A 27221-nucleotide genomic window follows, 5' to 3' on the forward strand; every position below is an offset into this window, starting at 1 on the left:
AACCAATTTGATAGCGGGTCCACAAATAAAAAATCTCAATACATGGTAAGATTCAGCATATCAAAGAACCCCATATATTCAATTTTTGTTGAAATCAAACAAAGTTTAATTTTGGACCCCAATTTGGACCAACTTGAAAACTGGGCCAAAAATCTACAATCTAAATACATGTTTAGATACAGCATATCAAAGAACCCCATATATTCAATTTTTGTTGAAATCAAACAAAGTTTAATTTTGGACCCCAACTTGGACCAACTTGAAAACTGGGCCCATAATCAAAAATCTAAACACATGTTTAGATTCAGCATATCAAAGAACCCCAAGAATTCAATTTTTGTTAAAATCAAACTAAGTTTAATTTTGGACCCTTTTGACCTTAATGTAGACCAATTTAAAAAACGGGACCCAAAATTAAAAATCTAAATACACAGTTAGATTTGGCATATCAAAGAACCCCAATAATTCAATTTTTGATGTAATCAAACAAAGTTTAATTTTGGACCCTTTTGACCTCAATATGAACCAATCTGATAGCAGGCCCACAAATAAAAAATCTAAATACATGGTAAGATTCAGCATATCAAAGAACCCCATATATTCAATTTTTGTTGAAATCAAACAAAGTTTAATTTTGGACCCCAACTTGGACCAACTCGAAAACTGGTCCCATAATCAAAAATCTAAACACATGTTTAGATTCAGCATATCAAAGAACCCCAAAAATTCAATTTTTGTTAAAATCAAACTAAGTTTAATTTTGGACCCTTTGGACCTTAATGTAGACCAATTCAAAAAACTGGGCCCAAAATTAAATATCTAAAAACACGGTTAGATTTGGCATATCAAAGAACCCCAATAATTCAATTTTTGATGAAATCAAACAAAGTTTAATTTTGGACCCTTTTGACCTCAATATGAACCAATTTGATAGCGGGGTCCACAAATAAAAAATCTAAATACATGGTTAGATGCAGCATATCAAAGAACCCCATATATTCAATTTTTGTTGAAATCAAACAAAGTTTAATTTTGGACCCCAATTTGGACCAACTTTCATTGAAAACTGGACCAAAAATCAAAAATCTAAATTCATGTTTAGATTCAGCATATCAAAGAACCCCATATATTCAATTTTTGTTAAAATCAAACAAAGTTTAATTTTGGACCCTTTGGACCTTAATGTAGACCAATTTGAAAACTGGACCCAAAATTAAAAATCTAAATACACGGTTAGATTCGGCATAACAAATAAATAAATGTGGTCAAAGATTTTACAAATCTAATGCGCCATACTGGTCTTCCTTTAAAATATGCATTTCTTTAAACATAATTTAAAAGCAGTGTAAGGGAAGTAACCAAAACGTTGTATTTGGATTACCTCCCTTACACTGTTTTAAATTATCTTAATTGTTCATTAACCATTACTTTATACATAATTCAAAAGCAGTGTAAGGGAGATAATTTCAATGATGTATTTGATTTATCTCCCTTACACTGCTTTAAATTATGTTTTGTACTAAAGTATTTGTCCATTAATGAGGACAACCTTGTTTTTCCCCCTTTTTTGCCCCTAATTCTTAAACGGTTTGAGCAATAACCCCCCAAAGCAAATCCTAACCATCCCTTTGTGGTATGGAAACTTGTAGTATAATTTCAGAGAGATCCATACACCGTTCCACAGTTATTGTCTGGAATCTAGAAAATGCTTATTTTTTGGCCCCTTTTTGGCCCCTAATTCCTTAACTGTTGGTACCATAACCCCCAAAATCAATCCCCACCTTCCTTTTGTGGTATTGAACCTTATGGTAAAATTTCATAGAGATCCATTCACTTAAACTAAAGTTAGAGTGCGAAAACTAATGCGTCTTCGGACGCCGACACCGGACGACGACGACGACGCCAACATCATACCAATATACGACCACAAAAAATTTTTTGCGGACGTATAAAAACAAATTACCAAAATTATAAGATCAAGGCACGCTGTCACTGTCAAAACAATATGGTGTATCTATAAATAGTGCAGGTAAAGTCTCGTTCTAACAACCGTGATGTTGATATTATTACACTGATTGGTGTAACGGTTTCCAGTCCCGTTAGTATAATAGTCCCAGTTGTAAACAACACCGTGATAAAATTCTCGATATATCTATACTTAGCGCAGACTCAGAGATATACATAATAATGGATGTTACAATATACCTCCCTCGTAAATCCACATGTATTGGAACCTATTTGCAAATGCTATGCGATTTTATTGTTTTAAAAATTGCAATTGAAAAAAGACTACAGAACTTTTATTCTTATTCGGATGCATAACAAAAAGAATAAATGCACAAGAGCTCGGAGAAATCTACAAAATCAAAATAAAATAAAATTCCGCGAAAGTCCATCAATGCTTTTGGCGCATTTAAGTCATTTCAAAACATGACGTCATACAAATCAAAATGCTAAAGCTGAAGGTTTTTCCATTACATGAACCATCGAAATTCGTAAAATATTACATTAAAATGGATTTTTTAGGTAGGTGTTGTTTTATTTTCTATTTTATTGCATTATTTGCATATTTACTGATTTCAGCAAGTCAACATGGTGGCTCCTTAGTTATGAACTGTCAACTTTTGATTTGACGGTAGCTTACGAGAAAAACATGTAAATTAAAAAATGTTGGGTTTGAGAATTAAAAGAATTAAGCATATTTTTTCTAGCGGTTGTTTACGAAATAATTCATGCAAGCTACAGATTTATTAGAATGTTTTAGCTTTATCTAACAGGGAGTAAAAAAGCACAGCCACACACACGGCATACCCACCCTCGCTTTAGTTTTTAAATGACCGTAATTGTCCTATTAGAATCGAAATAATTCATGGAAACCATAACGCTCAGGATAAAATTCGAATATGACGGCCCAGGCCATGTGTAAATTTCCAACAAATCTATGGCTTTCATGAATTATTTCTTAAATAATAGTTTATAAGGGTGAACAGTACTATATAAAAGAAAGAAATGTGGTATGATTGCCATTGAAACAACTTTCCAACAGAGTCTAAATGACATTGATTAAAGAAATTATAGGTCATTGTACAGACTTCAACAATGAGGAAAACCCATATTGTATTCAAGTCAGTTATAAAAGACCCAGACATTAATTACATGATGTGTAATAATTAAAAAAAAAAAAAAAACAATGACCTTATTACAAAACAATTAACCAAAACTACAGATATAAAAAAAAAACACCCAACAACAACCACTGAACTACAGGCTCTTGACTTGGGGCCAACACATTTAGAATGTGGTTGGGTTTAACATGTTTGTAAATGTTCAACACTTCCGTTCCCCTAACCTAGCTCCCTATTTTGGCATATTTAAAGTCAGACAATGATCAGGTTTACTATGACCCTTAGATATATCTGTACTATCCAAAAAAGTTCTTGGTATTCCCAAGATTACTTACAAATAACTTCAGTTCATATGGTCTTCAGTCAGGTGAGCAAATAGTAGCTCAAAAGGTCTTTGGAAGAGTTAAGCAAATGACAAAAGCTGAAATGTCTTTGGAGATCAGGAGAGTAAATAACATAAGGACCATAATAAGATATGTTAACGATTTCATTGACAAAAGTCAAAGGTTAGGGAGGTCTGGATTTTCTTTCTAAGTTGCATTCTGAAAAATATGTCTTCACTAAGTCCTGTTCAAGAATTGAACTTTTTACAGGAACTGCCGTAAATTTGCAATGTGTGATGAACAAATTCATGATGCTTCATCATGTTTCTGATTGATTCTGTTGCATATAAACGACTTTCAAATTCATGCTCTTTCCCAAAAATTTCATGTTATGTCATAACGCTAATGTTATTATGTCATAGTAAGATTGAATTAAGTCAACCTGTGTAACTCATTCATAAAAAATAACTAAATATATAGATGTAGTATGATTGCCAATGAGACAACTCTCCACGAGAGACCAAATGACACAAAATATAACAACTATAGGTAACCATATGGCCTTAAACAATGATCAAACGCAGCAATAAAAGGTCCCAAATGACAAATTAAAAAAAATTAAGTCCATAAACCCAATATATACCTTAAAATTGTAATAAATAAGTAAAACTGGTACAAAAAGTGTGAAGAATAGGTCATAATGACTCTATTTAAAGATTTGGTGACCTGCAATCATCAATGAATCTTGGTTTAAGGGTTTCATGACTTCAAACAGAACTTAGTCAACCTGACCTTCATTTCATTCCTCAAGGACTACAATTTAGATACATTATTAAATTTTTTTCTGAGGTTTGAAGTTCAGTGTTTTTAACCCTTATTTCAATTCGGTTTTACAGTGGTATTTTGCTGGTATTCAGGGTGGCATCAAAAAAGTTTGGTTTTACAGTGGTTTTTGCTGATATTTTATAGCCTTCAACAAGGTGGCATCATAAAATTTTTCTGTTATGACACAATTTCAGTTTTGTCATTTACAGAAAATGCTGCCCTTTTTTAATATTAAAGGGTTTTCAGAAATACTTTGAGCTTTTAACAGGACTATAATATATTCTAGTATAGACAGACTTGATTCTATTGGCAGTCACTTTTATTGGAGGAAGCTGGAGTGCCGGTTGAGAACCATGACCTTTAGCAGGAAAACTGACAATCCTAGTCAATAAAGATTGGAGTAGAACCACTACTGCCACATGCAGGGTTCAAGGTCACAACCTCAGTGTTGACAGGCTAGTGATACAGCAGATGGACTCCTTAGACCACTTGGCCATCAAGGCCCTTAAGTGTCCTAGAGACGAGTTGATAAAAGAAATAATAAATCAGTGCTACTGCAGAAAGAAGTAGAAGTAGCAAGTGTGGTACTTTTCCACAAAAAGAATTGAATTAAACGTTCCAATACCAATCTAAGTTAGCTTGGTATTTGCACAGACATATATACAGCACTGGCAAATTGACACATACATATACCAGAGAGCAAATTAAATAAATAAATTTCACCAAAGTAAACCTAATAAAATGCTTCGCTGGGGCGCAGCTTGATACGACCGCAGAGGTCGAACCCTGAACAGTTGGGGCAAGTATGGACACAACATTCAAGCTTGATACAGCTCTGAATTTGGATTGTTATTAAATATTTGACACAGCATAGGTTTCTGACACAGAAAGAATGTGGTCTAAGAACTTGAATTTTTTTAATTTACCTATTATGGTCCAATGTCCAAAATCAAAATACATGGTTAGATTCAGCATATCAAAGAACCTCATATATTCAATTTTTGTTGAAATCAAACAAAGTTTAATTTTGGACCCCAACTTGGACAAGCTTGAAAACTGGGCCCATAATCAAAAATCTAAACACATGCTTAGATTCAGCATATCAAAGAACCCCAAGAATTCAATTTTTGCTAAAATCAAACTAAGTTTAATTTTGGACCCTTTGGACCTTAATGTAGACCAATTTAAAAAATGGGACTTAAAATTAAAAATCTAAATACACGGTTAGATTTGTAATATCAAAGAACCCCAATAATTCAATTTTTGATGAAATCAAACAAAGTTTAATTTTGGACCCTTTTGACCTCAATATGAACCAATTTGATAAGCGGGGCCCACAAATAAAAAATCTAAATTTATGTTTAGATTCAGCATATCAAAGAACCCCATATATTCAATTTTTGTTGAAATCAAAAAAAGTTTAATTTTGGACCCTTTGGACCGCAATAAAGACCAATTTAAAAAAAGGGACCCAAATTAAACATCTAAAAACACGGTTAGATTTGGCATATCAAAGAACCCCAATAATTCAATTTTTGATGAAATCAAACAAAGTTTAATTTTGGACCCTTTTGACCTCAATATGAACCAATTTGATAGCAGGGCCTACAAATAAAAAATCTAAATACATGGTTAGATTCAGCATATCAAAGAACCTCATATATTCAATTTTTGTTGAAATCAAACAAAGTTTAATTTTGGACCCCAATTTGGACCAACTTGAAAACTGGGCCCATAATTAAAAATCTAAATACATGTTTAGATTCAGCATATCAGAGAACCCCATATATTCAATTTTTGTTGAAATCAAACAAAGTTTAAATACTGGACCCTATCTTGGACCAACTTGAAAACTGGGCCCATAATCAATAAAATGCTTCGCTGGGGCGCAGCTTGATACGACCGCAGAGGTCGAACCCTGAACAGTTGGGGCAAGTATGGACACAACATTCAAGCTTGATACAGCTCTGAATTTGGATTGTTATTAAATATTTGACACAGCATAGGTTTCTGACACAGAAAGAATGTGGTCTAAGAACTTGAATTTTTTTAATTTACCTATAATGGTCCAATGTCCAAAATCAAAATACATGGTTAGATTCAGCATATCAAAGAACCCCATATATTCAATTTTTGTTAAAATCAAACAAAGTTTAATTTTGGACCCCAACTTGGACAAACTTGAAAACTGGGCCCATAATCAAAAATCTAAACACATGTTTAGATTCAGCATATCAAAGAACCCCAAGAATTCAATTTTTGCTAAAATCAAACTAAGTTTAATTTTGGACCCTTTGGACCTTAATGTAGACCAATTTAAAAAACGGGACTTAAAATTAAAAATCTAAATACACGGTTAGATTTGGAATATCAAAGAACCCCAATAATTCAATTTTTGATGAAATCAAACAAAGTTTAATTTTGGACCCTTTTGACCTCAATATGAACCAATTTGATAGCGGGGCCCACAAATAAAAAATCTAAATTCATGGTTAGATTCAGCATATCAAAGAACCCCATATATTCAATTTTTGTTGAAATCAAAAAAAGTTTAATTTTGGACCCAAACTTGGACAAACTTGAAAACTGGGCCCATAATCAAAAATCTAAACACATGTTTAGATTCAGCATATCAAAGAACCCCAAGAATTCAATTTTAGTTAAAATCAAACTAAGTTTAATTTTGGACCCTTTGGACCTCAATGAAGACCAATTTAAAAAACGGGACCCAAATTAAAAATCTAAAAACACGGTTAGATTTGGCATATCAAAGAACCCCAATAATTCAATTTTTGATGAAATCAAACAAAGTTTAATTTTGGACCCTTTTGACCTCAATATGAACCAATTTGATAGCGGGGCCCACAAATAAAAAATCTAAATACATGGTTAGATTCAGCATATCAAAGAACCTCATATATACAATTTTTGTTGAAATCAAACAAAGTTTAATTTTGGACCCCAATTTGGACCAACTTGAAAACTGGGCCCATAATCAAAAATCTAAATACATGTTTAGATTCAGCATATCAAAGAACCCCATATATTCAATTTCTGTTGAAATCAAACAAAGTTTAAATACTGGACCCTATCTTGGACCAACTTGAAAACTGGGCCCATGATCAAAAATCTAAACACATGTTTAGATTCAGCATATCAAAGAACCCCAAGAATTCAATTTTTGTTAAAATCAAACTAAGTTTAATTTTGGACCCTTTGGACCTTAATGTAGACCAATTTAAAAAACAGGACCCAAAATTAAAAATCTAAATACTCGGTTAGATTTGGAATATCAAAGAACCCCAATAATTCAATTTTAGATGAAATCAAACACAGTTAAATTTTGGACCCTTTTGACCTCAATATGAACCAATTTGATAACGGGGTCCACAAAAAAAAAATCTTAATACATGGTTAGATTCAGCATATCAAAGAACCCCATATATTCAATTTTTGTTGAAATCAAACAAAGTTTAATTTTGGACCCCAATTTGGACCAACTTGAAAACTGGGCCAAAAATCAAAAATCTAAATACACGTTTAGATTCAGCATATCAAAGAACCACATATATTCAATTTTTGCTAAAATCAAACAAAGTTTAATTTTGGACCCTTTGGACCTTAATGTAGACCAATTTGAAAACTGGACCCAAAATTAAAAATCTAAATACACTGTTAGATTCGGCATAACAAATAAATAAATGTGATCAAAGATTTTACAAATCTAATGCGCCATACTGTGCAATTAAAGATTACTTCTTGAAATTTTTCAATATTTGAAATTTGAAAAAAAAAAATATTTGAAGAATAATTCTTTTTAATTTCTGAAATCTGAAATGAGAAAAAATTGACCCCCCACAATTTCTTTTTATCCCCCCCCTTTTTTTCCCCAAAAAAATTCTTTCCCTCAAGATATGGCCATAATCTCAATTCAAATTTCCAATGGAGTTGGCAACCATAATTACCCATTTAAATTTACCATAGTGCTAACTTAATCTATTTTATAATAGAATTAAAAATATAGTGTCAAATCTTTCATATGGATTTTTTTGTAAAAAAAAATGATGCAACATTTGCAGATATTTTTACTGGTCTTCCTTTATAAATATGCATTTCTTTAAACATAATTTAAAAGCAGTGTAAGGGAAGTAACCAAAACGTTGTATTTGGATTACCTCCCTTACACTGTTTTAAATTATCTTTATTGTTCATTAACCATTACTTTATACATAATTTAAAAGCAGTGTAAGGGAGATAATTTCAATGATGTATTTGATTTATCTCCCTTACACTGCTTTAAATTATGTTTTGTACTAAAGTATTTGTCCATTAACCAGGACAACCTTGTTTTTCCCCCTTTTTTGCACCTAATTCCTGAACGGTTTGAGCCATAACCCCCCAAAGCAAATCCTAACCATCCTTGGTGGTATGGAAACTTGTAGTATAATTTCAGAGAGATCCATACACCGTTCCACAGTTATTGTCTGGAAACTAGAAAATGCTTATTTTTGGCCCCTTTTTGGCCCCTAATTCCTTAACTGTTGGTACCATAACCCCCAAAATCAATCCCAACCTTCCTTTTGTGGTATTTAACCTTATGGTCAAATTTCAAAAAGATCCATTCACTTAAACTAAAGTTAGAGTGCGAAAACCAATGTGTCTTCGGACGACGACGCCGGACGACGACGACGACGACGCCAACATCATACCAATATACGACCACAAAATTTTTTTGCGGTCGTATAAAAAGTTTAAATGTCACTGCTCAAGTACTTATATAAATGAAAATTTTTATACATTAAATCTAAATTAAATAACTAATTGTCAAAATTGAAGGGTAGCTTGTCGTCATATCACCAAACAAGAATACATGCATTGTCAAGCTAAGTATACCAACACTTGTAATTCAAAGTACAGGAAAACAGGAAGTACGTGTCTGACAGATACAAAAAAGTGCTCCCACTTTACACTCATAAACCGCAAGATTTTGACGTAATATCAGTAGTACTTGAGAAATGTGTGATGAAATGTTTTTAGGTTCATTCAACAAATTGAAAGTGCTTACACAATACAACTAATCAAAGTCAAGCTGCTGACTAAATATAAAGTCATTCTATGCAGTAGTACCTGAGAAAGTGTGATGGAAATATGAGTGGGACAAATGGATTAATGGACAGAAGTACAGACACACAGACAAGGTCTCACTGAATGCAATGCAGCCTCACTGGCCTTGCTTTCATAAACATTTTGAGTATGATTATCATATCAGATTTAGTGTTTTGAGCACAAATTTCTTATTCCAAGTACCGAGTACAGTTTTATGACCAATAGCCTGGGTAGTGTGGGTATAAATTGTTAAGGGATGTTAAAGGTTTTCAATATACTTAACAATTGATCGATATAAGGGGGTTTGGGCATGTTTCAAATATCCCATCAGTCAAAGGATAAAAAAGTTGCGTTATGGACACATAACTGTATGAAAAAATTAGGTATTCTGCTCTTGAGGTAGAAGGTCAAGGTCTTATGACCCATTGCATTGGCATAATATTATTTGCATTTAGAAGATCTTGTCATGACAACCAAGAATATATATATGGTATTGAGGACAATTTACTTGTAATCAGAAAATGCATGATTACTGATTACATGTGATTATTCTGCAAAATATTATCGATTACAGCTTATTACGATTACCCAATGCCTGATTGAGGTGGACACACAAAAATTCAATATTTGACCTTCAAGGTCAAGGAGGAGACATATTTCTTGTCAGTTAAGATTGCTTTGAAAGCCCAATTAATTTCAGACAACAGTGTACCATAAGGTGTTTGTCATTAATTAATCACATAAATATTGTACAATAGATTTACCCATCATCATTTCCAATGGCAACCACTGAAAAGTCTGGACTCCAACTAATCTCACTTCTTACTGGTACCCTAGGCTGCAATATGAAAAAATAGAAGCCTGTAATACATGCACATGGTTAGGACTGTAGTAAATAATGAAGTGGCCACACAAAAAAGACTCCTTTAGTGGTGTTTGTTGGTTTGGTGTTTTGAAACGTATATAAAAACAGATGTCACTTGAAAAAGCAGTTTATAGAAAAATAAAAATAAAGTGCATTTTTGATCAAACACATTTCCAACGAAAATTCTATAAAATTTTCCTTTTTCCAACATGAACAAAACCTCAAATCTGGTTACGTGTCAATGGTATACCCATGCACATTTCAGATAAGGTTAACTCTAGGATACAATCACCTGCCCTGGAACAAGCTACAGTTCATATACAGCTGCAAAACTAGTTTTTAAAGGATTTTTTCAAGGCTTTTCTCCCTTTAAACCATGCAGATTTCCACAATATAATCAAAGTGTTATAGCGCTAGAAAAAGCATTTGCCGTATATATCTGACGAAAATGTCAAAATCTTTATCGTTTTGTTTAAACTGTTTCCATAAAAAAAATCAAACATCGTAAACCAGTCCAGTAATGATACATCTTAATACCAAAAATTACCATGTGGAAATATACACGACGCAAACACAGTAAGGTTTACCAATATGACACTCCGATTAAATTAACAAAAGTATTTTGATATTTAAACAAGCAAGAGAGCCCTTATATATATTTATTCTTTTAAAACAGCAAAATTAAATTCGTAAAAAACAAAATTAACAGTGTTGGTACGCTTTAAATTGGTTATAAGACGGATCTAGATTAGCCGATAGAGGGCGCTAAATTTTTAAGTGATAGGGTTAACTATTAAACTTCTATTTAAATATCTCATTTGAGGAATGCTTAATCAAATAAACTTAATTTTCAATACAAAAGTGGAGCAAACACATACTTTTACTCGATCTTGAAAGAACTGTAGAATGAAAACTGTGTGCACTCTATTTTGACGATAAACAAAATGCCCATACACGATAAAAGTAAAAGCAAATGCTTTTAAAAAAGAAGATGAGGTATGATTGCTTTTTGATCATAAAGCATGTAGTAATTGAAAGCTTTCTTAGTTTTTCCTGCAATTAAACAAACTAGAGGCTCTCAAGAGCCTGTGTCGCTCACCTGATTCTACTTTGGTTTTGGAAATCATGTAAAAATAGATTAAAATCATAACAGATACCCTAATAATGAGTGAGGCCAAATTTGGTTTAATATTGGTCCTGTAATTAAATAAAAAATCCTGGTGGCCACCTTGAACAGTAAATCGGCAACAAAGTAGCAACACTTAATCAGCACCTCATAAGAAACATTTATGCCATGTTTTGGTTTCATTCCATTCAGTGCACCTCTAGAAGAAGCATTTGTATGTATTTCCTTTAGGGTCTTATGTTAAAGGAAGTCCCCCCATTGGCGGCCATCATGGATGAAGGATCAGCTTCAAAGTAACAAAACTTAGTCAGCACCTCATAAGGAACATTCATGCCATGTTTGGTTTCAATCCATTCAGTATGTGGTTCTCTAAAAGAAGACATTTGTATGTATTGTCCATAGGGTCCTTTGTTAAACATTGTCCACATCTGGCAGCCATCATGGATGAAGGATCAGCTTCAAAGTAACAACACTTGGTCAGCACCTCAAAAGGAACATGCATGCTATGTTTGGTTTCATTCCATTCAATGGTTCTCTAAAAGAAAACATTTGTACGTATTTCTCATAGGGTCCTATGTTAAACTAAGTCAACGCTGGCGGCCATCTTAGATTATGGATCGGCTTCATAGTAACAACACTTGGTCAGCACCTCATAAGGAACATTCATGCCATGTTTGGTTTCATTGCATTCAGTGGTTCTCTAAAAGTAGACATTTGTATGTATTTCCCATAGGGTCCTATGTTAAACTAAGTCCCCCGCTGGCTGCCATCTTGGATGATGGATCAGCTTCAAAGTAACAACACTCTGTCAGCACCTCATAAGGAACATTCATGCCATGTTTGGTTTCATTCCATTCAGTGGTTCTCTAAAAGAAGACATTTGTATGTATTTCTCATAGGGTCCCATGTTAAACTAAGTCCCCTGCAAGCGGCCATCTTGGATTATGGATCGGCTTCAAAGTAACAACAATCGGTCAGCACCTCATAAGAAACATTCATGCCATGTTTGGTTTCATTCCATTCAGTGGTTCTCTAAAAAGAAGACATTTGTATGTGTTTCCCATAGGGTCCAATGTTAAACTAAGTCCCCTGCTGGCGGCCATCTTGGATTATGGATCAGCTTCATAGTAACAACACTTGGTCAGCATCTCATGAGGAACATTCATGCCATGTTTGGTTTCATTCCATTCAGTGGTTCTCTAAAAGAAAACATTTGTATGTATTTCCCATAGGGTCCCATGTTAAACTAAGTCCCCCGCTGGCGGCCATCTTGGATTATGGATCGGCTTCAATGTAACAACACTCGGTCAGCACCTCATAAAGAACATTCATACCATGTTTGGTTTCATTCCATTCAGTGGTTCTCTAAAAGAAGACATTTGTATGTATTTCCCTTAGGGTCCTATGTTAAACTAAGTCCCCCGCTGGCGGCCATTTTGGATTATGGATCGGCTTCAAAGTAACAACACTCGGTCAGCATCTCATAAGAAACATTCATGCCATGTTTGGTTTCATTCCATTCAGTGGTTCTCTAAGAGAAGACATTTGTATGTATTTCCCATAGGGTCCTATGTTAAACTAAGTCCCCCGCTGGCGGCCACCTTGGATGATGGATCGGCTTCAAAGTAACAACACTCGGTCAGTACCTCATAAGGAACATTCATGCCATGTTTGGTTTCATTCCATTCAGTGGTTCTCTAGAAGAAGTTCAAAATGTAAAAAGTTAACGACGACGACGGACGACGCCGGACGCCAAGTGATGTGAAAAGCTCACTTGGCCCTTCGGGCCAGGTGAGCTAAAAAAGTAGTGTATTTTTCTCCAAATACTGTGGATTCAATATTCGTTGGATATCAAATTTTCATGAATTTCAGGGGAAAAAGTGAACCATGAATTTTAATGTTCAACAAAGCCTAGTGAAGAAATATCCAACAAAGAATTAAACATACGTCATTTCCATTCTCAATTTTACATTTTCTAAAGGCTTTAGTGCACACATTGACAAAATCACAAAATCAAATATCCACAAAAATACATCGTCTCAATCCATGAAAATTGGTAAAATAAATGAATCCACATAGAGTAAATAAGGAGGGTATTCCCTCTTTTTTTTTCATCTTGAATATGCATGAAATAATTGCCACTGGACATTATGCGAGCAACAATCAACCAATACCTCAACTTTTTATTCTGTGAACCTAACTAGAATATCAAAAGAACCCAAAAAGCAAGTAATTATAAAGTCATACTTGGAAGGAGTTTAGTCAATTGGAACTCTAGTTTTAATGAAAGAGGTGTTGTCAACACATTTGCAGGGGACAAAAAAATGAGACTTGAACCTATATTGTTCTACATTTCATGACATCCATACAACACATTACAATGTCTTGGGAACAGAAAACTTACCTTTCTACCATCATACTTTTCTAAATTGATATTAACTTCCTGAGCCTCATTTCAATATTGTATTTATCATGCAGCATTATCATGAAATTGATGACTTACTTTTTTCTCATTGGACTGTTCTATAAGTTCATTGAGGTCATGAGCCTCATCTTCAAGTTTGTATGGATCGTGTTGCATTACTACACCATCTCCAATACTGTATAGGAAGAAGGCAGCAGAACTGGTACCTTCTATCAATAAATTTTCATTAATTTACATTAAAAAAAATATATGTCCATAGGACTCAACGCCGAGCTCGCATTTTCATTTCGCAATGTTCAGTTACGTTAACTATGGAATCTTCTTTAGGTCTTAACCATAGTTTGGCATATAATATTATTACAGACAAATGGAATAGCTGACTGGCTTAATAATTGATGACCACACAGACCAGAAAACATAATGAGCTGACTATCGTGGCCAGACCTAAAAACAGTTTTGAGTTGAGGAGCTCATATCAAGTGTTGGAGGTTCCATCTTCTGCAGAGTTAAACAAGATACAATAAAATTTGTTTTTGCTGACATCATGAGTTGATCGACCGTTATGGAATATCTGTTTCACAGATGACCATGGATATGTTCTAATATGTAACCAATATCCCATCATCGTTTCCTTGAATGTGACCTATCGAATTTGAATATCACTGAATTCGTAATTGTTAATTCAGAAAACTGTAAATTCAGTATTGCATACATTTTGCTAAGTCTTCAGTTTCTATGTTGCATTTTCTAGACTGTTGTTTGTCTTTTGGGTGTTTTTGTTTTTTTGCCTTAATATTGTCAGTTTGTTTTCGACTTCTGAGTTTGACTCTTAAGCCTCTCTTTTATGAGTAATAATTTGTGAGGCTATTTCAATAGACTTTATTTTTGTAAAGTGGAAAATAAATTCTTGGTTTTTTTTTCTATATCTGCGATTAAGATGCAATAGTGAAAAATAACCCTATCTATAGAGTTTTTTTTTTAAAGATTAGAAGCAGAGACTGGAAAAACATGAAACTTAATCCTTGCCAAAAGGTTTTACATCAGAAATTGTTAAATTTAATCTCATAAAAAATAAACCATTGTATAGCGGTACAACTGTATCCTCTAAATAGAACTAACATTGACATTTAAAATTCAAACTCTTCATCTATTCAGTTTGTTAAATACCTACCTGTCTTTATACACTGTGGACCCTGTGATTAATACCTACCTGTCTTTATACACTGTGGACCCTGTGATTAATACCTACCTGTCTTTATACACTGTGGACCCTGTGATTAATACCTACCTGTCTTTATGCACTGTGGACCCTGTGATTAATACCTACCTGTCTTTATACACTGTGGACCCTGTGATTAATACCTACCTGTCTTTATACACTGTGGACCCCACGACACAACATAAACAGTACGTTTGTGGTAGTTGGATGAAACACTCGGAGGCCTGTTTAATAAACAATAAAAAACATAAATGCCTTTACAAAAGTAATACTTGATGGACACACAGACCAAAAAAACATAATGAGCTGCTACTATCGTAGACAGGGCATTAAAACAGTTGTGTGGTCTGAAGTTAAGACCAACATCTTGAAACATTTTTAGGGACAAACTATTTGTTTTTGTGAAAAGACTGATAACATATTTGGGGATGACAATCTTTACAGCATTATATTTAGTGTGGTAATAGTTATCTCCCTTGATTAATTATCTGTTTGATGGCTCTATGATGTTAATAATCATATATGTTTTCAATTATCAACATAATACAAAAATTAGTGTATTTATGCATTGGGGACAGAGCTAGAGAAAATAAGCCTCTTTTACATATTGCTGCCAGAGTAAGGGCTATTCCATTAAAATATATGTGGGAGGGTAGGAAGGGACTTTCAAAATATCCCTTCAACCAAGAACCAGTTTTTAGATAATTTTGCATAATGGTAATAGACGCATACTGAAAAAAAGACCCATGACCCACATTCAATAATTAAACTTCCTTTCCTACCCTCCCACATACATTTTAATGGAATAGCCCTAAAAAGCTACAATTTCTGAAAACAATTTGTCTCTCCCTACTCAAGTACTATCAGTATTTTTATTTTCTAAATTTACAGATATTTATTGGTTGATGTAAATAAAAGAAGATATGGGATATATGTCAATCAAACAGTATCACAACAATAAAATGGCCAAAAGACATCTACAGGAGATTTCTCCTTCCAAAATTGTCATTACAGATTAGAAATATCATGATATATGGGAGATAACTCTGAAATTATTAACTTTCAAAATTTATGACTATATCCCATTAATTGTAATTGATAAATGTTATCATTGTTGTTTTGCTCACATTTAAATTCATGGCTATTCCAGAAAAAAAATCAAAGCACTGTAAGCGCTGTAGGCAGTTAACCAAAAACCAAGGCAAACATAATTATGAAAACTGTGGCTATGTTGCTTCATTTTTTTTAAGATTTAAAAGAACAAACATTAAACATTCATATATTGTGCATTTATGTTCATTTAATGAATTAATTATTAAGGCAAATAATTCATATTTTATCAAGGTTTTCCAAAGCAACGCATATATCAAGTATATTTTTAATGGTCATGTGTCTGCAGTGGTACAAGTTCGAAATGATTGCAGTTGTTCTAGTTGATAGTTAACGTTGGTATTAGTTGACTGTTAGTAGTTCAAGTTGACTTAGTAGGAGCTTGTAATAGTATGCATGGACTTGCTTCCCTGGAAAGAAAACTGAGTTTGTGTTCTACAGTGCAAAACGTATGAGACACAAATCAGACAAATGTTTACTACTACGGGGATCAAAGGTGAGGTCTGACTGACCTGCCCATAGTAAATGTAAATAACCCCCGCCTTCACCCCAAGTCCATGATGTCTAAGTTTGGAATAAAATGACAAGTGATTATAATAAAGTTGGTCAAACATTCTTGGGCTTGAAAGATATGTTTTCTTTAAAATGAGCCATATTAAAATGAAATTTTTTATAGAACCAGAAATTATTCAAAATATAATTAAGGTAAATTCTTTAAACCTACTCATTTTTTGCATCAATAAAATTTTATGATATCACTTATTTATTTATTGTGTGTCTTGCTTGTAAATGTAAAAGTATATATGTAATTGTTAATGTATAATTGTTATCCTCTTGTAGCACCATACGTGTGCTTAAGTTTAAATAAATTGTCTTGTCTTGTCTTGGGATCTTGACCGTTTCCAAATTCTCAAACAGGAGGGGTGGGGTGACCGCAGGGACTCCCTCTATATTTCATTTGATTTATTATATTGTCCCATACATGAATATATTTGGTTTAGGGGTGGGGATCTCGACCATTTCAAAGTTCCCAAACAGGAGGGTTGGGGTGACCCCAGGGACTCCCCTGTATTTCATTTGATTAGTTATATTGTCCCATACATGAATATATATGGTTTAGGGGTGGGGATCTCGACTGTTTCCAAGTTCTCAAACAGGAGGGGTGGGGTAACCCTAGGGACTTCCCCCTATATTTCATTTGATTAGTTATATAGTCCCATACATGAATATATATGGTTTAGGGGTGGGGATCTCATCCGTTTCAAAGTTATCAAACAGGAGGGGGTAGAGTGACCCAAAGGATTCCACCTATATATCATATGATTTGCTTACATTCAGGTATCATATAATCTAGTTGCACTATTTGTGAAAACAAAGTAAGAAACTTCCAGCTATTTTAACTGACCCTTCAAAATTGAGAAAAAAATTGCAGTAATATGTTTACACTTTAAAAGCATCTTACATGCATTATCAACATTTATCACTGATAAAGAAGATTTATACTGTCACCAGGAGAACATATATATTGTTAGATATACTGTTCCCAGCTGTCACATTGTATTGGATTTTGACATTAAAATTTGTCAGAAAGTAATTTTGAGTTTCTGTATCAAATATTTTTTGCTTTTTCTTTCTTTTACATATATCTTTTGGTTTCCATTTCTAGTGTTTATATTTATTTACCATGCATAGATGTATTTTGTCACCTGCCTGAAATTTTTTTTTTGTAGTTGATCTCCAAACCCGGAATTACCCTTATCCGCTTCCGGAATCGGACCCGATATTGTAATTGTCTACACGGCATCCATAGTTTTTCAATGTTGTTTTTGTCAGTCAGATACGATTTTACTCGAATTTACACATTACTTGTCGGCGATTATCTGTATAAAGCTAGCGGTTGAACAAAATGAACATCGCTGTCATGAATAATAAAGATGAAAATACGTTTTGAGATCGTTTATTTAGAGACTTTGGTAAAAAGGTTTGCAAAGTTATTTTTAATTTCTTTCAAGTGAAAGGTCCGTCGGGCGTAGCTAGTAACCAAGTCGAGAGTCCGATTACAAAAGTGGAAGGTCGCGGACCTCGGACCACCGCTAATTTGAACCCCTGCCTCCAAATTGAAAAGATACGAAAATTTCGTCTTCTAATTTGAAATTGCCGCCAACAGCATGAACAGTTGAACTTATTAATAGACTACTGACGTAGTTGTACCACGTATTGACGACAAACAATATTCCTACGACTTTTGCCATTTGGGAAATCTAAACTACTTGTCCTTAAAGATTTTCGGCGATTAAATATTTCATACAATTGTTCTTTGACATCTTAGCCAAAAGCACAGGGGATAATAAACTACATAAGGATTCCTAATGTGCTCTACTTCCTATGTGCAACTTCAAAACTTTTGGGTGGTTCGACGATCATTTAAGGTTTTTTCTGGTCATATTTTTGTAATCCAGAATTAAAAGTATGAAAAAACTATTCAATTAGTTATAAATAACATTATATCCAGCTAGATAATAACAATGGCACGTATTTCAGCATTTATTGGGTAGAACACAAATCTAGGGTGCTCGCATAAGGCAGCTTAACTGCCTAATAATTAAGGGAGGGCTGAAAGTCACTTCATAATAATTTGGGGTCGAGGGATACGGAGAAACCTTCCCATTAAATTGCTGATTTCTCCTTAAAACCTGTATTTGTTTTGGGCCTTGAAATAAAATGCCTTTCACTTGTCCAATATATGTTTTTCTGCAATAGCCCTCATTCTTTTTACTGTTTGAATAACATACATTTACTTGGTACAACTAACATACATTTATCTTATTTCTACCACAATGTCATATTTGCGACCTTCACCTTTAACCTTCATCAGTAGCATTTTTTAAAAGCACCTGACAAGGGAAAACATTGCATGTACATCTCTTTTTTTTTCTGAGGCACTGTGCATTCATTTTTATTCATGGGATACCAATGTTCTTGGGTAAAGGTAAACTACTAAGAAATAGGCCCGGTAAGACCCCTTTTTGGCCCCAAAATATAGCGTTTTTACAAAGTTGTTAAAATGTAAACTTTTAGCTATAAATTAGAAAGTAGAATACTTTTGTTACTTAAATATGTGCTGTTTTTAACAAAAATTCGTAAGGGTTCCACGGAACCCAGTGTCTCGCCTACTTTTGCTGTTAATCGCAGACTCAACAAAAATGAGGAAAAAAATTAATAAAAATATTCCTCTCTATACTATCTTTTGATTGTAAGTAGCTTCTGTCCAATTTTGGTAAAAATTCAGGATAGTATATGAATCTAATAAATGTTTAAAAAATTTAAACTGCAGACTGTATGTAATGTTAACTGGAAGAAAAACTAAGTCCATTTATAAGTAAAATACAGAAAAAATGGAATTAAATTTTAACAAAATTTCCTTCTTGATCATAAACAAGCTTCTGTCCATGTTTGGTACAAATCCAGGATAGTTTAAGAAAGTTGTTAAAATTTCAAAAACTTTAACCACAGAGTGAATGTAATGTTTCCTGGCAGAAAAACTAAGTCCATTTATAAGTAAAATACGAAAAAATGGAATTTTTTTTTGCAAAATTTACTTCTGGATACTATCTTATAATCATAAACAAGCTTCTTTCCAAGTTTGGTAGAAATCCAGGATAGTTTAAGAAAGTTATTAAAATTTCAAAAACTTTAACCACAGAGTGAATGTAATGTTTCCTGGCAGAAAAACTAAGTCCATTTATAAGTAAAATACGGAAAAAATGGAATTTTTTTTTTGCAAAATTTACTTCTGGATACTATCTTATGATCATAAACAAGCTTCTGTCCAAGTTTGGTAGAAATCCAGGATAGTTTAAGAAAGTTATTAAAATTTCAATAAAATGCTCCGCAGGGCGCAGCTTGATACGACCGCAGAGGTCTAACCCTGAACAGTTGGGGCAAGTATGGACACAACATTCAAGCTTGATACAGCTCTGAATTTGGATTGTGATTAAATATTTGACTTAGCATAGGTTTCTGACACAGAATGAATGTGGTCTAAGAACTTAAAAATTTTAAATTGGACATTCACCTATTATGGTCCAATATCCAAAATCTAAATACATGGTTAGATTCAGCATATCAAAGAACCCCATATATTCAATTTTTGTTGAAATCAAACAAAGTTATATTTTGGACCCCGATTTGGACCAACTTGAAAACTGGGCCCATAATCAAAAATCTAAGTACATGTTTAGATTCAGCATATCAAAGAACCCTAAAAATTCAATTTTTGTTAAAATCAAACTAAGTTTAATTTTGGACCCTTTGGACCTTAATGTAGACCAATTTGAAAACAGAACCAAAAATTAAGAATCTTATTACACGGTTAGATTCGGCATATCAAAGAACCCCAATAATTCAATTTTTGATGAAATCAAACAAAGTTAAATTTTGGACCCTTTGGACCTCAATGTGGACCAATTTAAAAACGGGGCCCAAAATCCAAAAACTGAATACACGGTTAGATTCAGCATATTAAAGAACCCCAAGAATTCAAGAATAAAACCCCATTGAAATTGATCAAGAAATAAGCAATTTATACGAAGTATCTTCTTTTGCACAATACTGTGCAATTGAATATTTCTTGCTATTGCGCAATACTGTACAATTGACAATTTCTTGCTATTGCCCAATATTGTGCTATTGGATATTTCTTGCTATTGCGCAATACTGTGCAATTGAAGATTTCTTGCTATTGCGCAATACTGTGCAATTGAAGATTTATTGTTATTGTGCAATACTGTGCAATTGAAAATTTCTTGCTATTGCACAATACTTATTATTTAATAATTTACACATCCTGTTTAGCGTGTATCTCTTACCATATCATTATTATTTGCTTTTAAATATAAATCAGAAATAACCAACTTAAAATGGAAAATTTTAAAAGAAAAAAAAAGGAAAAAAAGAAAAAAAAAGGAAAAAAAGAAAAAAAAAGAAAAAAAAAAATCCCCCCCCCAAATTTTTTGAACCCCCTTATGATTCATCACCCCCAAACTCAATCCCAGCCTTCCCATTGTGGTATGGTACCTAGAAAAATGCTTGTTTTTTGCCCCTTTTTGGCCCCTAATTCCTAAAATATTGAGGCAATTACCCCCATCATCAATCCCAGCCTTCCCTTTGTGGTATGGTACCTTGCAGTACAATTTCAGAGAGATCCATACACTTGAACACAAGTTATTGTCTGGAAACTAGAAAAATGCTTATTTTTGGCCCCTTTTTGGCCCCCAATTCCTAAACGTTTCGGCAATTACCCCCAAACTCAATTCCAGCTTTCCCTTTGTGATATGGAACCTTGTAGTACAATTTCAGAAATATCCAAACACTTACACACAAGTTATTGTCATGAAACTAGAAAAATGCTTGTTTTTTGCCCCTTTTTTGGCCCCTAATTCCTAAAATTTTGAGGCAATTACCCCCAAAATCAATTACAGCCTTCCCTTTGTGATATGGAACCTTGTGGTACAATGTCAGAGAGATCCATACACTTACACACAAGTTATTGTCTGGAAGTTACAAAAATGCTTATTTTTGGCCCCTTTTTGGCCCCTAATTCCTTAACTGTTGGTACCATAACCCCCAAAATCAATCCCAACCTTCCTTTCGTGGTATTGAACCTTATGGTGAAATTTCATGGAGATCCATTCACTTAAACTAAAGTTAGAGTGCGAAAACCAATGTGTCTTCGGACGACGCTGGACGACGACGACGACGACGACAACGACGCCAACGTCATACCAATATACGACCAAAAAATTTTTAATTTTTGCGGTCGTATAAAAACTTTAACCACAGAGTGAATATTTGTGGACGCCGCCGACGACGACGACGCCGAGGGAATGTAGGATCGCTATGTCTCGCTTTTTCGACAAAAGTCAAAGGCTCGACAATAAAATGGATATAATTCAGGTACTAGCATCATCATGTCATGGAAAAATACTGAAATCTTCACAATTTTAGCATTTGTGCTAAATTTAAGACGTTTTTTGTCTAAACTGGAAGTGGATTCAGTCTTGATATTTAAATATATGTTGTATTTATTGATAAAACATCACATATATAAATGTTGAGACTGAACACGAATGCGGCCACTTTTATTTTAGACAAAAACCATCTGAAAAGTGAAGTTTTATGGCATATTTGATAGATTTTCATATCTAAGCTTGGATTTGAGCATCTTTAATGACCAAATTAGTTACAACCCTTCACATAAACTAATTGTATCGTCTGAAGTAGACACTTAAGTGTATAAAAAAAGTCAAAAATCTTTCATCAGATGTACTTTGAAATTTAGGCCGAAATTAGCCCTTACCGACCTTCTCCTTTAATTTTTAACGAAGTATATATTTCTATAGCTTTTAAGCAAACTTTTGTAAAACCATGAAGTCAAATATCCACGAAAATTGGTATCCATAGTAAAACAAGAAATGATTGTAACAGGATGCTGTTACAGATCTCCCAAACGAAGCTCCCATAATTCGTAATTCCCAGGGTCGCCTGACATTGGGCAAAGTCCAGTGAAAACTGGTTTGGTCCAGTAAAGTTATATGCATAAGTGATGCCTAAGGACTAACCCTGTATATCATTCATATCATCTTGGCATGACAAACCAGAATATGTATGGTTTAGGGGTGGGGATCTCGACCATTTACAAGATATTAGAAATTTCTCAAATGGCAGGGGGTCGGGATGACCCCTGGGGACTAACCCTGTATATCATTCAAACCATCTTAGCATGACAAACCAGAATATATATGGTTTAGGGGTGGGGATCTTGACCACTTACAAGATATTAGAACTTTCTTTAATGGCATGGGGTGGGGTGACCCCTGGGGACTAACCCTGTATTTCATTTCATGTGCTTTATCATGACAAACCAGAATATATATGGTTTAGGGGTGGGGATCTCGACCATTTACAAGATATTAGAACTTTCTCAAATGGCAGGGGTCGGGATGACCCCTGGGGACTAACCCTGTATATCATTCAAACCATCTTAGCATGACAAACAAGAATATATATGGTTTAGGGGTGGGGATCTTGACCACTTACAAGATATTAGAACTTTCTTAAATGGCATGGGGTGGGGGTGATCCCTGGGGACTAACCCTGTATTTCATTTCATGTGCTTTATCATGACAAACCATAATATATATGGTTTAGGGGTGGGGATCTCAACCATTTACAAGATATTAGAACTTTCTCAAACGACAGGGGGTTGGGTTGACCCCCTGGGGTCAAACTCTGTATATCATTCAAACCATCTTAGCATGACAAACCAGAATATATATGGTTTAGGGGTGGGGATCTCGACCATTTACAAGATATTAGAACTTTCTCAAATGGCAGGGGGTCAGGATGACCCCTGGGAACTAACCCTGTATATCATTCAAACCATCTTAGCATGACAAACCATAATATATATGGTTTAGGGGTGGGGATCTTGACCTCGTACAAGGTATTAGAACTTTCTTAAATGGCAGGGGGTGGGGATGACCCCTGGGGACTAACCCTGTATTTCATTTAATGGGTTTTGTCATTTAGAACATTTTCAATTAAAAAGATTGTGTCTATCACAAACGGTTTTCAATTTATAATCATTTGAAAATTTTAAAAAATAAAATCCCATAGGGTTCTATAGTAAAACCCTCTTTTCTTTTTGCCCCTCAAAGTATCCCTTTATAAACCCCATTGCACAAACAAAACCCTGATTGCACCACTAGACATGTTAGTCTAACATATTGTGAAATCCTAAGTTAATCTGACAAGCGGTTTTGGAGAACGGGTGCGGACAAGTTCAAATTTAAAAGCGGCGGAAGAGGAAGAGGAAGAGGAAGAGGAAGAAGAATAATAATAACAAGAAATGATTGTAACAGGATGCTGTTACGAAGTCTCCCAAACGAAGCTCCCATAATTCGTAATTCCCAGGGTCTCCTGACATTGGGCAAAGTCCAGTGAAAATTGGTTTGGTCCAGTAAAGTTATATGCATTAGTGATGCCTGGGGACTAACCTTGTATATCATTCAAATCATCTTGGCATGACAAACCAGAATATATATGGTTTAGGGGTGGGGATCTCGACCATTTACAAGATACTAGAACATTGGGGGTGGGGGGAACCCCTGGGGACTGACCCTATACGTCATTCAAATGTTCGTTACATAACAAACCAGAATATATATGGTTTAGGGGTGGGGATCTCAACTATTTACAAGATATAAGAACATTGGGGGTGGGGGGAACACCTGGGGACTGACTGTATACGTCATTCAAATGTTCGGGATATGACAAATAGGAATATATATGGTTTAGGGGTTGGGATCTCGACCATTTACAAGATATTAGAACTTTCTCAAATGGCAGGGGGTCGGGATGACCCCTGGGGACTAACCCTGTATTTCATTTGATGTGCTTTATCATGACAAACCAGAATATATATGGTTTAGGGGTGGGGATCTCGACCATTTACAAGATATTAGAACTTTCTCAAATGGCAGGGGGTCGGGATGACCCCTGGGGACTAACCCTGTATATCATTCAAACCATCTTAGCATGACAAACCAGAATATATATGGTTTAGGGGTGGGGATCTTGACCACTTACAAGATATTAGAACTTTCTTAAATGGCAGGGGGTGGGGGTGACCCCTGGGGACTAACCCTGTATTTCATTTGATGTGCTTTATCATGACAAACCAGAATATATATGGTTTAGGGGTGGGGATCTCGACCATTTACAAGATATTAGAACTTTCTCAAATGGCAGGGGGTCGGGATGACCCCTGGGGACTAACCCTGAATATCATTCAAACCATCTTAGCAAGTCAAACCTGAATATATATGGTTTAGGGGTGGGGATCTTGACCACTTACAAGGTATTAGAACTTTCTTAAATGGCAGGGGGTGGGGGTGACCCCTGGGGACTAACCCTGTATATCATTCAAACCATCTTAGCATGACAAACCAGAATATATATGGTTTAGGGGTGGGGATCTTGACCACTTACAAAGTATTAGAACTTTCTTAAATGGGGGTGGGGGTGACCCCTGGGGACTAACCCTGTATTTTATTTAATGGGTTTTATCATTTAGAACATTTTCAATTAAAAAGATTGTGTCTATCACAAACGGTTTTCAATTTATAATCATTTGAAAATTTAAAAAAATAAAATCCCATAGGGTTCTATAGTAAAACCCTCTTTTCTTTTTGCCCCTCAAAGTATCCCTTTATAAACCCCATTGCACAAACTAAACCCTGATTGCACCACTAGACATGTTAGTCTAACATATGGTGAAACCCTAAGTTAATCTGACAAGCGGTTTTGGAGAACGGGAGCGGACAAGTTCAAATTTAAAAGCGGCGGAAGAGGAAGAGGAAGAGGAAGAAGAATAATAATAATAATAAGAACTGAGCAAAAACAATAAGTCTTCCCAAACTTCGTTTGGGAGACTTAATAATAAGAACTGAGCAAAAACAATAAGTCTTCCCAAACTTACTTATTTGCCAAAGTATCATATATTCCCACTCTTCCATCATCTGTTCCATAGGCTAACAGTCCCTCTTTCTTGGGATGCCAACATAGCTAAAATTAAAAAGCAGACGGTATCGTATTGATTTAAATTTTTCTGACAAGGATTGATTGATTGATTGTTGTTTGGCAAATATTTCATGCATATTCAGGAGCTTAAGGAGGTTCTGACAAAGATTTGAATCTTAACAGCGGAAACACTCCATCATCTTGTACATTTTCTTCAAACTGATCCAATTTAACTTTATCTTTATAATGCTATCCAAAAAATTGATAGCTGCAGATATCAATAAGGCCAATGACTTAATAATTCAATTTTCGCAAAACAAGAACCGAGAACAAATGAAACAGAGACATTAAGCAAATAATAAACAATGAGGCAGTGGTCAGGAAAGTTTCATTCACCTCAAAATATAAATTGCCATATGACCCTTTGCGTAAAGAATTATTTGTCGAATATTTACTGGTGGACATCAAGCAGCTCATCATTAATCACAAATGACTTTGTTTGACTTGATAGTTTCTATCTAGGTTATACATAACAGATATTGATAGAATAAGGCCATCATATCGTAATCACTAAACTTACTGCTGTGACCTTTGACCTAATCCCCTGCCACAACGTGACAACATCAAAAGGATTATTACTGTTGTTAAGGTTCCATACTCTAATCATATTGTCCCCAACTCCTAAAGCTATTCTTCCTGCAAAATAAAAGAGGCTAGATATATGGACAAGGTAAATTCAATATAGCACCCACTTTTAGAGAGGGTTTATAATAAAGTGGGTCAGTAAAAAGATGTTTCTCAAAATTTGTGATTTATTAAGAAAAATGTATTTTTCTTTATCATAATGCAATATAATCCTATCAGGCAATTTTTGATTGGAAAGTCTGCTGTCAATTTTGAGGCTGATGGTTTAAAGTTATTGGCAACAATGGTAATCCATATTTCTAGAAAATCATCAAAGTCATTTATTTGAACTTTTAACTCCTATTGCATTAGAATCAGAATAGCAGTGTTTTGTTTAAATAGAAACTGCTGTCCAATATATGTTCTCACCACTTTGCTCCGCAAGGCCATCAAAACTTCACTTGCAACCATCAAATTCCCAATTGACGGTTGCACCTCTTCAACTAAATACTTTTATTACAAACTACTGTGGATTCATTATTATTAGTTGGGTACCAATTTTCGTTTATTTCATGGGTACAGGGGAACCACAAATTTTCTGTATGAATGTATGCAGACTTTGGCAAAACCACAAAATCAAATATCCATGAAAATGCAAGTTTTCCTCAATCCACGAAAATTGATACCCACGAAAATAAATGAATCCACAGTATGTTGAACCAACACATGGTAAATCTTCAATACGATAGAATCCCTAAAGTGGATACCTCGGGAATGCAAGGTTGTTACGATAAAAAATACAAAATGTGAAAGCAGTTATAACAACAACACTTGAATGATTGCTGTAGTTATTTAATGAGATCGACATGTTTCCCTTGTGCAAGATGACAA

General features: G+C 34.4%; 1 protein-coding gene and 1 long non-coding RNA gene across 3 annotated transcripts in view; one reads left to right on the forward strand and one right to left on the reverse strand.

Moving 5' to 3' along the window:
* Nucleotides 1–5826, forward strand: part of LOC127716208 (uncharacterized) — a 69545-nt gene extending 63719 nt beyond the window's left edge. For both annotated transcript variants that reach the window (XR_007988807.1, XR_007988806.1), the window contains exon 2: nt 5148–5826. This is a non-coding gene — a long non-coding RNA (uncharacterized LOC127716208). The remainder of the gene's footprint in view (nt 1–5147) is intronic.
* Nucleotides 1–27221, reverse strand: part of LOC127716177 (gem-associated protein 5-like) — a 265274-nt gene that overhangs the window by 228947 nt on the left and 9106 nt on the right. The window contains exons 7-11 of the mRNA XM_052222302.1: nt 26287–26402; nt 25666–25751; nt 15162–15238; nt 13874–14004; nt 10144–10217 (exon numbers count right to left, since the gene is read on the reverse strand). Of these exons, the coding sequence (XP_052078262.1) occupies nt 10144–10217; nt 13874–14004; nt 15162–15238; nt 25666–25751; nt 26287–26402 (484 nt within the window). The remainder of the gene's footprint in view (nt 1–10143; nt 10218–13873; nt 14005–15161; nt 15239–25665; nt 25752–26286; nt 26403–27221) is intronic.

Source organism: Mytilus californianus, unplaced genomic scaffold (genome assembly GCF_021869535.1).
Source record: "Mytilus californianus isolate M0D057914Y unplaced genomic scaffold, xbMytCali1.0.p SCAF_9, whole genome shotgun sequence".
NCBI classification, from domain to species: domain Eukaryota; kingdom Metazoa; phylum Mollusca; class Bivalvia; order Mytilida; family Mytilidae; genus Mytilus; species Mytilus californianus.